The sequence below is a fragment of the Electrophorus electricus genome, chromosome 20 (assembly GCF_013358815.1).
Source record: "Electrophorus electricus isolate fEleEle1 chromosome 20, fEleEle1.pri, whole genome shotgun sequence".
Lineage (NCBI taxonomy): Eukaryota > Metazoa > Chordata > Actinopteri > Gymnotiformes > Gymnotidae > Electrophorus > Electrophorus electricus.
The window spans coordinates 10,356,398-10,371,060 of record NC_049554.1 but is presented as its reverse complement, the minus strand read 5'-3'; the positions used below and the strand labels follow the sequence as shown (position 1 = coordinate 10,371,060).

The 14,663-nt window shown below is 42.1% G+C and overlaps 1 protein-coding gene across 1 annotated transcript; it reads right to left on the bottom strand.

Moving 5' to 3' along the window:
• Window positions 1-22: 22 nt before the first annotated feature.
• On the bottom strand, window positions 23-13,007 carry smarcd1 (SWI/SNF related, matrix associated, actin dependent regulator of chromatin, subfamily d, member 1). Its single transcript, XM_027015278.2, has 13 exons — window positions 12,813-13,007; window positions 9,178-9,350; window positions 8,974-9,016; window positions 8,671-8,793; window positions 7,987-8,109; window positions 6,228-6,344; window positions 6,034-6,135; window positions 5,438-5,599; window positions 5,253-5,350; window positions 5,034-5,169; window positions 3,048-3,170; window positions 2,009-2,110; window positions 23-1,716 (listed from the first exon to the last, which is right to left on the bottom strand). The coding sequence occupies exons 1-13, from the start codon at window positions 13,005-13,007 to the stop codon at window positions 1,663-1,665; spliced, it is 1,551 nt and encodes a 516-aa protein (XP_026871079.1). The 3' UTR covers window positions 23-1,662.
• Between the last annotated feature and the right edge of the window lie 1,656 nt (window positions 13,008-14,663).

Here is a 14,663-nt window from a genome sequence, read left to right as displayed (position 1 = left end):
AAGCTAAGAACATACAACAACGTATCAATACAAGAGATTTTTATTATAAGGGTTGACACAAATTGAACAAGTTTGGTCCAAAACAAAGAGGGGGAAAATGGTTAAATGGTTTGTTAAAATGGACAAATACAGTGTTAATTTACTTAGAATAGTTAAATTTTAAAACGTGTAGCTCCTATTCAGCTAATTCCAGCCAGTTCTCTATAAATTTAGCAAACTTAACCTCCCCCCGCCGCCCCCCCAAAAAACACACCATACATAGAGGTCACCCGTAAGGGTTCACGTGTCCTTCATGCAAGCGTGGGTAAGCAGTTAATGAAGTATTTGTGCCATGACTATGAAATTCTGAACTGTGGAAACATTTATGGTGAGCAAATTACCTGAGCATGGACAGTGATACAACCATAATGGTGGCCCTTCATACTGATCAGTGAAATCCTTAACGCCAAATCAACTAGCTATAAGCCTCTGCTTATGATTTCATAGCTTTGTAAAGCTTAAGTACTAACTATTAAGTTACTTAATTTAAGTCTACCACTAACTAACCTTAATATATTCCATAATATGATAAAAAAAAAATCCTCCACAGAAAAATTAAGATACAAATGGCCCCCACAAAATATCCATTGCTCGAGTTCTCTTTAAGTCAACCAACACACTTTTGAAACCAACTAGATCTATGCAGCACCTGCTCACAAAAGGAAACACCTTAATCCCCCCTCCCCCCTTTTTTTTTTTTAAATTAGTAAGAAACCTTGGTACAACACAATAACGGAAAATTAATGTCAGTTATGTAAGGGATGTACCAAAAAGGACCCATTAACAAATGTAGGCTTATTGTTAACACCTTAGACAACATTCATCTTATGCTACAGGGAAAGGTAACATAGCCATGCTCTCCATAGGTCCTCCATGGCACAGGTGTGGGCACCCTCCAACTGAAAATTCTCTTTCTGCGAGGAAAACCTAAGCTTTCCATGTGCCGCTAAGCTGTTTAGCACTTCAGAAGAGAACAGTGCCATGTCCACCAGCCCTCAATACTGCCGGAGGCAGCCAACCCCAGCACCCACACATGCTCAGCAATTATTAGTTTTCAATTATTATTATTATTATTTTTTTCAAATGGAAACATGCATCATCCTCTCAGTCCAAGAATAAAATACAACTGAATGTTATTACTTTTGATAGCTTGTGAGGTGACAAAAAAAAAAAAAAAAAAAAAAAAAAAAAAAGCAAAAAAACCCCAAAAAACAAAACAAACCCTTAAGCATTTTTGACAGAGTTCATTCGCCATTTGTATCAGTCACTTCAACATTTGGGAACAACTTTACTTACAGCATGTTAAAAGGTTGGAGTCAATTTTCTCTCTACTCAAAAGGGGTCAATAGGACACAAGGACCAGAGAAAGAGAGACAAGGTCAATTCAAAGGGCTATTAGGTGTGAGTGGTACCAAACCAAGCAAAAATCATGCCTGTTCAGATGAAGAGGAGCCTAACCAGTTCTCCTACCTAGCAGCACTTGGAGTTCTGGCAATTAAACTTCAAATTAACGTCACCAATTTGAAACCAAAGACAGCGGCCCTGTCCAGCAGCAATGGCCCAAACCTCACTGCTGGGCAGAGTGCTCTCTGTTCATGGTTCTTTTGGGGGTCCATTTCCTGCTTATGTGTTCCTGATGCCCAAAGCTTGCTCCAGCTCCTGTCTTCTCTGCTGGACCTGTAAGTAAAACGAACATGCCATTTGAAGCAGAAATTCTTAGTGGAATAGTCTTTGGGTCTGCCGCGGATTGTGTGGGCAGACGGATTTAGTCACATGAAAGACTTTAGGTGGAGCTACAAAATGTATTTGCCAATGACCAATATGACTACCAAGTTAAGGATGTGTTTGAAACTGCCCCAAACGTGACACCAGTGTCGTTACCCTTAGCATTCCTTCATTCCCACAAAAACACAAGCCCTGCCATCGATGGTGAATTGCTGCAGGCAGTGCAGATGGGGTCGGGCCATACCTTAGAGTAGAAGTAACGGCACACAGCTTCTTGAGCCCATGGTTGGAAGTAGAACTCTGCTCTTCTCTCTTCTTCTGGGTTTCCTACCACGTCCGTCATTGTCTACACGTGACGGTAAAATTTCATGATCAGACATTCAAAGATAAGCCCATTATTTTTCAGCCTTTAGCAATGTTGTCAGTGTTGGAATTACTTTTTTTACAACTTTAATTTTCTAACAACCGATCCATTTGAAAACCTTCAGTGTGCACATACAAAAGCTCAATATGCACTTTTACACAAAATAGCAGATTTTAAATGAGGTAAAAGTGAAAACATCAGCAACCTTTGGCCATGAATTACTCAAGCATGAGTACACCCCCCCTCCTTTATGCCTCCTATTAAAAGTCCAGTCAGTCAGGAACTGGCCCACCACCAAGAAATGGCCGTGTCAAGAATACAGCCATGAGCACTGATGAAAGCCTCAGGACGAAGGTTAACCAAGCCCTCTATACTCTTAAGCCATAAAATGAACAGGTTGCTCACTCTGGATCAGAATCTCACTGCCCACCAAACATGTACCTTTTAACCATGACTTAATATGAATGAAAAAAAAAAACATAACCAATCTGTAGAGCTGCTAGATCAGGACTAGGAAGTTTCCAAGAACAACTAGCGATAGCAGCTTCTTTTCTGACCAGACTCCAACAGTGCATATCTAACTATCCACATCCCCATCTGGGACCTATCTTTTTGTTTTTAGATTGCTGACCTTAAACCAAGGTTTATTGCACAGCGTGCGAGTGAGTTCACAACGTTAACTTAAACACAGGTGGTGTTCACTGATTAGTTTTAAGGCATTCAATGCCAAACAGTTCTGTAGCATCAAGCAGTTAACTAATGATGCCTGGCACAGTTTGTAAGCGTTCTGAATGATAGACAGGGTTAACAGTCTAAGGAATCGGAGCAAAGAGAACCAGGAACTGCACTTTTTTCAACCAGAAGTTTCACAGCTATACATTTCAACCATGTTCCTTTGGCGGATCAGCTGTGGGCTTACTTTGAGGTCCCTGCACTGGGACTGCAGCCAGTCGTTAATGAAGCCCTGAGGGTCACGGGCAAAGCTTAGCATGAACTCCCTCTGGGTCTTCAGCTGATTGATGGTTTCAATGGTCTCATGGATCTAAAAGGATATAAAAATAAATAATAATAAAGTCACCATTGTTAAGACATTATAATTTATAGTATAGCCATCTCTGAAAAGATTGAGAGACAGTCAACATGCAGTAAATATTTTAGGTTAAATGACTGGTGCTGAACAATGGAAGCAGATAACTGCAAACCGACCAGTGATAAACGAGACATGACATTACAGTGAGAACAAATAGGCTTAAAAGGAAACAAAGCGTAAAAAAGACAAATATGCTAAGCTTTCCATCATGGCAAAGAGCACTCAAGGACCCTTCTGTTCCCCCTTTTTAGAGAGAGAAGAGGGTGCCAGCAGGAAGTAGTAATTGAATTCTAGACTAGACTTAATGGTGAAAGCATGTCCCTGAATCTCAAGACCATAATCATTAGTTTAGCAGTGTTTCCAAAAAATAAAAAATAAATAAAAGCGCTACAGAATAGTTTACCTACTCAGAGGCTCATTCTAGTAACTCTGTCAAAAAGATGCAGTTAAGTCAAAATCATCTTACTGGGACTGATTCCAGTACACCTCTGTCAGGCCAAAACAAGACAAAGAGTGTACGAAGCATCAACAGATCAATGGAAGACTTTCCCAAGACACTCCCTTGATTGTACAATTTCTATTGTGCAACTCCATATGTCGCCGCACAAACTGAGAACATTCCAAAGCATGCAGGCGGAAGATGGGCTGCCCTTTGATGCATGTGGGGGGGAAACTGGGTGTGCGACATCTTCATGCCATAAAGAAAACAGTGCTAGCACGCTACCCTGTAGTGCTGGACCAAACAAAAGCAGACAAGGCTGCACGAGAGGGCAGTTCCACTGGTTCTGGAGTCCAAGCAATCAGCCCCGCACAGATTGTGGTTACGCTCACTGATTGTACTCTCGGCCAGGGTGCTGAGTGTTATGGGTATTTTGTTCACACCGACTGGTTTTATTTGAAACCTGAGACACCAGGACTTCAGGCAAGCAGAAATTATTAGCAATGAAGCAGCCAGGATGCTGTGCCAGGAGACTTCATTGATTACATCCAAGTAGCATGAAGTCAGTACAGTCTGACACAGACAGACAAAGAGAGAGAGAGAGAGAGATCCAAGTCAGTACTTTTACTGTAGACTGGAAACTTTTGAAACAGTGCTACATCCTTGTGCCATTTGGCATGATGATTCCAAGAACCTCCCACCTTCTGCCAAACACACACACACACACACACAGAGCCATATTCTTGCTGTGTGCATTTACTCCATGTATACACAACACAGGGGAACCTACTTTACAAGAGGCCCACTGGCTAATGATTTACAGACCATGACAGCCTGTATGGCTAAGGTAAAATTGTGCTTAATATTCTAATAACTTTAGTTTCTCTTCCCTTAGCTGTGTATGTGACAAAACAAACAAACAAACAAACCCACACACACTTGAAAAAACAGTAAATAAACATTACAATGATGATCAGGAAAGAACACTAAGAGGCTTTAAGAGGTTACTCTTCATAGCTTAAGTTTGGGATCCAGGCTCATGCAAAAGAGGAATTCCACTAGTAGTACTAGAAGACAAAGTTCACTGCAACATCTGGGGCAGACCATTTCACAACAGGGAATCTTAAAACAGCCCCATCACGTGCTGGCAGAGGACGCTTACCTGCACGTGCTGGCAGAGGACGCTTAACCTCCAGAGCCACTGATCTGGTTTGAGGGGGTGGGGACCAAGGGGGTTGTCCCCACATACACAACGCATTCATTTTTAAAAAAAAAAAAATTATTCAAGCACAGTCTCACTCACACACACCTTTTAAAATTCAGAACAAGTGGTGATCCAGCTTTTATACATAGGGGTGTATAGCGGCTTCCCCTACCTTGTTATCCAAGCCAGCAATCTCCTGCTGACTGGCAGTGGACAGTAGGAAGGAGTTCATCTGGGTCTTGAGTGTGTCGTCCACCTCCACATCAATGTCATAGCAGGCTGTCTTCTTCTGGTCATTGGGGTCAACGCTAGGGACAGGCAGGCGGACAAATGAGGGATTAAGAGACATTTTAGGTGTAAAATAAATGGTCAAAAAAGGGATGCATTCTACCTTATGACATGGTTGATGATGATCGGCTCCGGAGGCATCAGTAGCGCGTGTAGTCGCTGAGGGATCTCGGAGAACTTCATCCTGTGGGTCTCAAAAATCTACAGGATATGATTAGCAATTTCAAATACCCTTGTCTATTTTGACAGATGCAGGGTCATCAGGTAAAAGGAGGTGAAGGAGCCTACCTGATGGAGGTACTTGTCACAGTTAATGAACTCGCGTTCGTGGGGGTCCTGCAGCTTGTGGGTCTTGACGTACTGCCACAGAGCCTGGATGATGACAGGCCTGGTCTGGGTGTGGATGCCCAGCATTCGGGCAAGCCTGGGGTCCAGCTTGAACTGTGGGGGCTGCAGAAGAGACCACCACCCGTCACACGCACTGGCTGATGAGGCTGACTGTGGCTTAACAGCTAAAAGGCATAAGGAAAACCTATTCCCCATCTACGGAAGCTTTGAGCACCAATCCAATAAATCGGTACTGTGGCGACATCTAGTGTTGGTTAAGAACTATGACAGACCACTGTGGGAAGGGAAGAGGCTGGGAAAAAAAACAAATAAATAAATAAAAAAGCCCTCCACCTGCAGGGTAAATGCAGTATTAAGTAAATATTATATATACACACACTTAAAAAGAAAATATATAATTCTAAATACACACTGCACCAACTGCTCTACTTTGACTGAGGGCTGCATTAGGTTTGTGCATTGAGGTCCTGTTCCCAGAAGCCACCCAAGCGAAGTGAAAGGCACAAGTTGGTGCTGGCGTTATGCGGCAGGGGTACCTGGTAGTCGAGCATCAGGAGGACGGTACAGCGCACGCCCACGTCCCCGGGCCTCTTCACCTGGAAGCCGTCAGTCTCCTGCGTCGTGGGCGTCCTGTGCCACTGGTGACAGCGAGGGGGCGTTACTTTGCTAAGGAATGGCTGCTTTTAAAATGGGCATGTAGACTGCAAGACCTGCTGGCGTGACGGCTTACCTCCACCAAGTGATTGTCAGGACCATAAAGATCTTTATCTAGCTCGATCACTAAAGACTTAAAGAAAGATGAGAACTTCCTCTTCTGCTTGGTGGCCTCATATTTGGATACAGCAGTCTGAAACAGATGGTTTTACATGTAGGAATGAAATTTCAGCCAGCCAAGAATTGATAAACAATCCAAGCAACTCTACTCAGCATTTTTATAGCAGCAGTATAAATATGTCCCCCGTGACCATAAAGTACACATGACTTGCTTGAACATGTAAGAGAAAGGCAATTTTGATTCCACTTCTCCCATTGAGTGACTACTGCCCTCAAGACAGGACTAGTACATAAGGGAAAAGAATGTTCAGTAAGTTAAAATACAGAAATGTTCTATGATTTTTCTCTGACTAGGACAGCTGGTGGCAGCTGACCCTTCAGGAGCCTGCTTGAATTTTCTAAAAGACTTGATTACAAAACAGCCAGGTAACAAGTGGCACAAACTGTTTGGCATGATCATCGCTAAACAGCTAGAAAAAGTGATTAACTAGCATGCATTACAGGTTTCTTTTTGGCTTAGAACGAGACAGACATACACTGCCAAAAGATGAGGGGTTATTTTGATTGGAATAAAAAGATTGAAAAAATATTTAACATGGCCTTGTTTATATGGAAGATTAAATGTCACCACCACTTCGATATATGCAAAAATACAAAGCAAAACAATCATGTCTGCAATTTGGTTTTAAATGTGATGTGATTAATGCATACTTCATAGACAACAGAGCAAATGGGCCTTGCCTTTCAAAACACCATGTTTTACTAGACATTTATAATTTCTCACAAGCAGTTTTACAAAATATTGTCACCTATATAAATTGTCCATGGATTCAGATTCTAGACACTACTGCTAGGATCCCAGTATCAGAGCTGTAGCGCTGCTGCCTTCACCCTCTCGTTTCTGACACTATTCAGCTACACACTTTGCTCTTCCAACCACCTACGCCTTTCCTTTCACACCCGACACACCAGTATCTATCCTGACAGCAATTTGAATTCTGCTTTTTAAATGGCTGGTGGGCTTGAGTTGTTTCTCCTGACAATGGTTTTCAACCTTGCATTGAATAGTGTGTTAGAATTATGAGAATTATAGAATTATGGATTTCTTTAAAAGTAACTTGCATTACATATTGGGGGTGGTTTATGAAGAGACAAATTCGGCACAAGTTTTATTATGCAAAAGTGACAGTTGTATAATAAAGTAACAGCTGAGAATTGTAACTGTTAATAAACCGATCAAACAATTAGACATGCACAAGTACAGAAGAAAGGTGTGCATGGACTGCAGTTTCCTCTTCTCTGGCATCACCTTTACAGACACGCTGGCAGGATGGTAATGCAACATCTTACTAGAGCCACACCTTCACTGCAATCACAGTACTGAACTGAGAACAAACAGTAGCGGTAGCTTGATGTGAACACATAGTTGTAATGTTTTTTTATGCCTTGAAGACATGGAAGAGTGTCACAATTTAAAAGGTGGTTGCCTATGAAATTCCAATGCAGGGGGGGAACTCCCCCGCCCAAAAACACCCTGCAGGGCTCAACCTCAGAACCGGCTGGACGATCCATAAATATCAAATGTCAAGGCCCACACACCCACCACGGAAACCCACAGAACCCGACATGCAGAGAAGCCATTCGGCAAAACGCCAAAACACCCCTAGAGAGAGATGATCATTGAAACTGCCATCATTAGGATCCCATAAGCTTACATCTTCAAGCAGACGGCCTTCCACTCGAAGTTCCCATGATGCCACGGTGCCCTCGCCGTCCTCTGCGTCTGGCTTGGCAGGGTTGAATGTGTTGGAGATAAAAATGCGAAGCTTTCTCTTTTGCTGGGTAACACACACACACGCAATATTTTTGCCATTACGATCAACCTCAAGCTCGAGTCATTTTACTTGAACCAGTGCTGACCCATACACATGACAGTTGCACAGCATGGACAGAAATACTACATGTGATTACGTTTAACAATGTCTTGTGCTACACAAATGCACACAGGTCAACCCTTGATGCAGCATGATTAAAGATGGGTTATACATTCCCATTATTTGGTTGGATCGAGAGAATGCTGAGATTTGTCAGAACACTTGTCTGGAACATCACAGACTTGTCAGGGTACTCAAGCCCCTCTTGCCTTCTCAAAACAAAAGGCTCGTTAGTTCATGTGGAGCCTTGTGCAGCATCATGAAGACCAATAGTGCAACAATGATTAACAAATGATACATTGTAAAGCCCCAATTAATACAGATTTCACAAGAAGCAGATGTACTGGTGCATGCTAAAGAATCCTAGAATATAAACTACAGTCTCCTCGCTAGGATGACCTGTGCTTCTGGATATCTTCTGTCAAGTGAAGCAATGGGATGTTAAACAAAAAAACTCATGTTTACCTTGATGGGTCTTTTTAGTGCCTCCTGAATGTCGAGCCTCTTGCGCATAATGGTCTGATCCAGCTTTCTCTCAAAGGCCAGTAGATCCATGTAAGCCTGAGACTCAGGGACAAGCTCCCGGATCTGCAACAAAGGGGCAGTCAGTGAGGTTTCATGGAAACGGCCAAAACAGACATGTTCTGGGTTACAAGTACAGGAAAAACAGTCTCACATTGGGAATAACTGGACTGTGCAGTAACACTCCATAAAGAGCACTGTATAAGCACTGTTTTGGAAACAGTGTTACTGTTCAAGACTACTTACTCTCTGAGGTAGGATTTTATCTGCCATCTTTTTCTTCTTAGCACTACACAAAAGGTGATAAAAATATTTTAAAGGGCTGCGAAAATGTATTAGTTTACACTGTGATCAACATCCTGCAGTCAGAAAAGTGACTAGATACCAGATACAGAAAAACAATTAAAATTTCAAGGACAAATTCTTCAGTAAGCATTTCTAGACACTTACTGTTGGGTACGATTCTGCTGTTGGACCTGCTGGATCTGGGTTGGAGCGGGCCTCTTGCGGGATGGATCCATGACCGGCATGCCAGGGCGAGACACTGGGCTGGCCCCGAAGCCTGGAGGCCCCATGGATGGGCCCTGAGGGGTCATACGATTGGCTGGAGGCATTCCTGGCCTCTGCAATGATAGGAAAATGCAGTAGGTCAACTACGATGAGCCAGCGATCTTTAATTTTGTGTGCTGCTACTCTCAATTAACCTTGGGTCAGCTTTCATTTTCTTAAGCCAGGGACAAAGTGAGTCATTTTGAAGTGCAGAGAACCAACAAGCCATTTTAATTTCCATAGTCACCTTAGGCAAAAGAAAACTCTTGTATTACTAGGTGTACTGTGAGTATTTCATTTAAAAATATGAAGCACTCTATGGCTTCATATTTAAATCAAGCTTCTCTATTAATGTATATTAAGTCATTCAGAAGTATTATATTCAAAGCATCACAAATTTCAGAAAAAACACATTTATAGGATCCAAGGAGGGGGGAGAAGAAAAAAAAAGGGATTGGTGTACTTCAAATGTACAATCAGGCAATTTTCTGCATGGAAAATATTTAGCCTACTGAAATTAAAGCTGTACTGAGTAATAGATCTTTTCCCCTGGTATGAAGTATGATGCGCATAAATCAAATCATGACCATACATGAGAAAGCTGTTTTTTTAAATAATGTTTTTTCCTTTCAGCAAAAAGACAAGACTAACAAGAGAAACCAGAATGTAGCTATTCTGCATTCAGGTGACATGGACCCTGAAACATTGCAGCAGAACTCATGTCCACCGGATTGGAGGCTAGAAGACGAATGGAAACCTGACAGGAAGGTTAAGCAACTAATACAGCCATTGGCCACCAGAGGAAAATAGCACTTGGGTCTGGGTACAACTCAAGTCAAGGTCAGATGATTTAATCAGCAAGAGAACCCTGAGGTGAAGGATTTTTCAGAGGCAAACAAGAATGTGTAGATACAAGTTGCAGTGCAAAAAGATCATGGCTGTTCTGTTCCACTTTCTCTAACTTGATTTATATTGAAATGTAGGCTAATGATTTAGTCTTCACTGCATCTGTAACTAAAGACATGAACACAGACCAGACCTTCTTAAAATCACCAGTATTAACCAGTTTAATGCAAACAGTAATCGTGGCAAGGTGACTGATAAGTGAATGTAAAGGCAAAGTGCATGACAATTTTTTCACACTATAAAACACTATACGGGGGCCAATTCACAATTGAATCTCACAATTCACAAAGAATTACTTGCATACTCACCAAGCCATGTGCCAGGAAATCGAACAAACGACTTCGTGTTTCAGACTGCATGAGTGCACCCGCGCAACAACCCTGCACGAACGTGCACGCTTAAACTCAATCCATACAGCACCCACCCGTCTGCCTCTCCCACTCACGCGTACAAGCACTGGATCTCTTGTCCCGGGGAGGCAGAGAGGGCCAGCATGCACCCAGCTGCACCTCCAACCTTCTGATAGCCAAGTAACTCGTGCGTGTGATGAGCCCGCAAACTGCAGATGGCACATCTCACTCACAGGTGTACGGCCAACCTGTGCGGGTGCCGCTTTGAGGTCGGCATTTGTGCCCATCACACCACAATGTTACCATTTTGTGCAGAGCTAAATCTTTTCCATACTTTTGTTTCTGCTCTAGAATGGGCGTGCTGTTAGATTTCCATTTTCTTTTCAGTGAAATTCTATTGGTCTGAAGTTTGTCCAAAAAATGTATTTATATTTATATATAAACCCACTGGACCTCAAGCCTCTTTTCATAACATCTGCCTTCAACCTTGGGAACCAGGCTGAACAATTGCATGTTCTAATTGAGCACGAATCTGCATTGAACAAGTTGATGCACAGGCACGACTGCTCTGGAAGCCGTCAAGGCCACAAGAAGAAAGAGCAGAACATTCCTTTAAAGGAAAGCACGTCCCTGACAGATGAGGTGTGGAAGGCATGTCTGAGAAACGGTGACCAATTTCCTTTCATACAACACTCCTAACAGAACTCATTCTGAGTAATTACACTATCCAGTTGATCAGCTATAGAGGTTACTTATTCGCGCTGATTTTTCCCCACATTACCTGCTCACTTTTTGTAAATAAATACGGCAAGACAATACCCGTGGGGTTGCTGAAATCATACAATTTCTATATGGATTAACGCCTGCGCGTTCTGCTTGGCTTCTTTTATGGTAGCATAGATGCACTAATTTCCCCCAGGTATCACTGACTGCTTGCCATCTTCTTCGTTCGTTCCCCTATATGTTTGTTACTACCGTCATAGTAATAAATATGCAAGTCGATATGGATAAGAGCGTCTGCCAAATGCTGTAAATGTCAGTTACTTTGTATAAACATACCGCTTTAGCGAGCTAGGAGTAAAAGTTAATCTTCTTGCATGGTAAAATAATTCATATCTTTTGGTTAGGTTAGGTGCCGAAACCGTGGAGCATTGTATACAGGGATAATGAAACTAGCGGTGGCTAACGTGGATTTTCTGGCCTATTTTCTAACGTGCACATTTTTCTGGCTGGACATAGCTACCCAGTAATCCAAGCAACACGGTGTTCATTGCAAAGGCGACAGGTCGTCGGTTACTCATTTTAGGAGAAGTCCTAAGCTTGCGAGCTAGCTAAACAACCTATCGTCTGTTATGCAGTAACATGGGTTATATCCGAAATTCTGGTACACTGGTTATAAACATTTTATTTTTCATGTGACGGGCGGGGATAGAAACTAGCTAGCTAGATAGGCATTATCTAGTGATCTAGGTTAGCTACGACGTCTTTACTTGACTCATGACTCAATTAGCTAGCTAAGTTGGTTGAGAGCTAACTCTAGCTAGCTGTTAATTAGATAAAGTTATTATCCAACTACCTGACGTTAGCTAGCTATCACGCTAAGGGACTTCCAACGACTGCCCATTTTGCACAGGATAGATGTGAACTTACTAGGTAAACGTTCGAAAATATACCTAAATTAAGTACAGATCAGAATCTGACAAAAGCACTGCTAGTAGCATTGCTCCTTTAGCCCAACGTTTGTTCTTAATGTTTGCTCAAAGCAGGCCACGCAAAAATAATAAAAAAAAGTAGCTAGCTAATTAGTTATCGTGGAAACTACCTAGCTAACAAACTAAGGTTAATGAGAAAATTCAGAAGAGTTCAGAGAGCATGTCGCCGTGCACCGTAAAGCGCTTAAGCGGGTTTTAGCTAGAAATTGTATCTAGCTACTGAGTTTTTGTTTGCAATTAAGCATCAAAGTAACCCGCTAAAATCAGTACCTAGCTAGATTAGCTAACTTAACTTTAATATCTGAAAACAGAACTAAGATAGCTAGCGTTAGCTAGTTAGTATTTCGATCAACAACACAGCTGCATGGTTTCTCCATTCTGAATGTCACATTTCACTTTGCTCTCGATACTAGGGTTCGGTTAATGTATTTAAGTAGACAGGCGCAGACAATTCTAGAGGAAGAAAGTGGGCAGAACAGCTTTGCTGGATAACATGATTGCTAACGCTAGCTAGCTTGTTGGAGTTGCATCCCATTATGACCCGCCTATCCTTTGTTCTCGGTCTTACCGGGTATCCAGGCCCTGGCATCGGGGATCGGTACATGTGATTCTGGGCGCCCGATGGTCCCAGCCTTCCTGAAGGAGTTCCTGGTCCCATACCTGGCCCCCCACCCGGTACCGGTGGTCCCGGTCCCATTCCGCCTCCTCCGCCGCCACCTGCACCCCCAGATGCCGCTTGCTGAAAACCTCCACGCGCCGCCATCTTCTACTGAATCACAAACCACCGGCTAAAGAATCCACCTATAGCGTGCCGACCTTTGTCACATGACTGGGGATCGACGGTCGCCAGTGTAACGAGGTATGAAATGCGTAGATTTTCCGTGTACACATGATTTTAATAGTTTTCATAGCGAGCCAGACTAAAGGGAAGAAAATACAGACATAATTCATAATCCGTCTAGAATGCTGAGAAAGTTAAATGCTAGGAAACTGTCCCCACAGGGCTACATTCTAAACTCGATGCTTGCCTTTTTCAGATTACATCATATAAAACAGCATTTGCGAGTAATCGTTCAACGAGCATTTAAAAATAGGTTATTGACGAGTAATGTGCCATGTTAATGTATATAATATCCACAAGAGGTCATCATTGCCTACACCTTAATAGCCTTTTCAGTCAGACCACCTAACCTAAAATCACGAAAAACACAATCCTCACAATACTTAAAAAGGAAAATATTTATCCACAGCAACTGATTAAACTTTGGTACATTATAATAGTAACAATACACAGGAATTATATTCAATATGAAAATATTTTAATCTGTACCCTAATATGTTTATAATATATTAATACAAAGTAAACTGGAAAAGACAGTATTAGTAACCCTTTTTGACCAAATAGGAGCTAGTGATGATAATTACTGCTAATCACTTCTGTACATAAGGAGAAGGGATAGAAATGTCACTGTCTTAATATGTATTTGTGTGCTGGCTGTGTTGATCCCAGTTCCAATTACATGGTTTGAGTAAAAAAAAATAAAAAAATAAAAATAAATAAATAAATAAAACCATCATGGATCACTAAAGGCATGAAGAATTAGAGACACTGACCATAGCACATGCTTAGGGGAAGAGTAGACATGTGGAGGATGCTGTTGTGCTGTTGTATGGATTCCCTAAATTAATAGCAGTGAAGATTGGTGGAATGGCGTAAGGGCTGTTATAAATAATGATTAAGCCAATGGTCAATTCATTTCTCCTATTCCAGGTAATGGTGTGGGGGAACTGAGGTTTGAAACAGGACAAACAGTGAAAAGGATCTGGGTGGCTTAGCAGAAAGAGAGCTATTACTGTAAACATTTACATATTGGGCAGTACAGCATTCCTTCAACAGATGTTTCATCAGTGTTAGTTACTGGCAAAGACCAAGTGCATTTAAAGACTTGGGGTCTCCTTTCATTTATGAACCACATGAGGTTCCAGAATCACAGACTGTGTTTAATGTTACTGGAAATTGTTGACCCCCCCCCCCCACCATGAAGATTTTTCTTCAAGCTGTGTCTATGTTCAAGGCTGACCTGACGTGGTTAGTAGAATTTACTAAGCATGAGAGAACAGAGATATCTCTGCCTAGCACCATCCTAAACACATACGCTCACACCCACTTCTTTTGTCTGTGTGTTTTGAGCGGACTGTACAGCCTGGCTGTTAAGAGCTGAACGTGAGGGCTGGGGTAGCTAAGGGTTCGGGAACTCAGAGCCAGCTATTATCACCCAGACATGTGTAACGACATGGTCATCATCATGCTCACTCTTACAGACTTTTATTATAGCATTAACTTCTTTACTCATTAGAGGGGTTGCCATTCTGAAATCAATTCTATCTATTGAAGAAATAAGACTTGCTGACACTGATG

Bases quoted from the DNA above. Each gene is read 5' to 3' on its own strand.
- smarcd1 (XM_027015278.2), bottom strand. From the start codon at position 13,007: ATGGCGGCGCGTGGAGGTTTTCAGCAAGCGGCATCTGGGGGTGCAGGT. The intron at 5,170-5,252 runs GTAGAATGCATC...GCCTGTCCCTAG, and splicing joins ATCATCAACCATGTCATAAG to CGTTGACCCCAATGACCAGA. The intron at 2,111-3,047 runs GTAAGCCCACAG...CGTCACGTGTAG, and splicing joins CCCAGTGCAGGGACCTCAAA to ACAATGACGGACGTGGTAGG.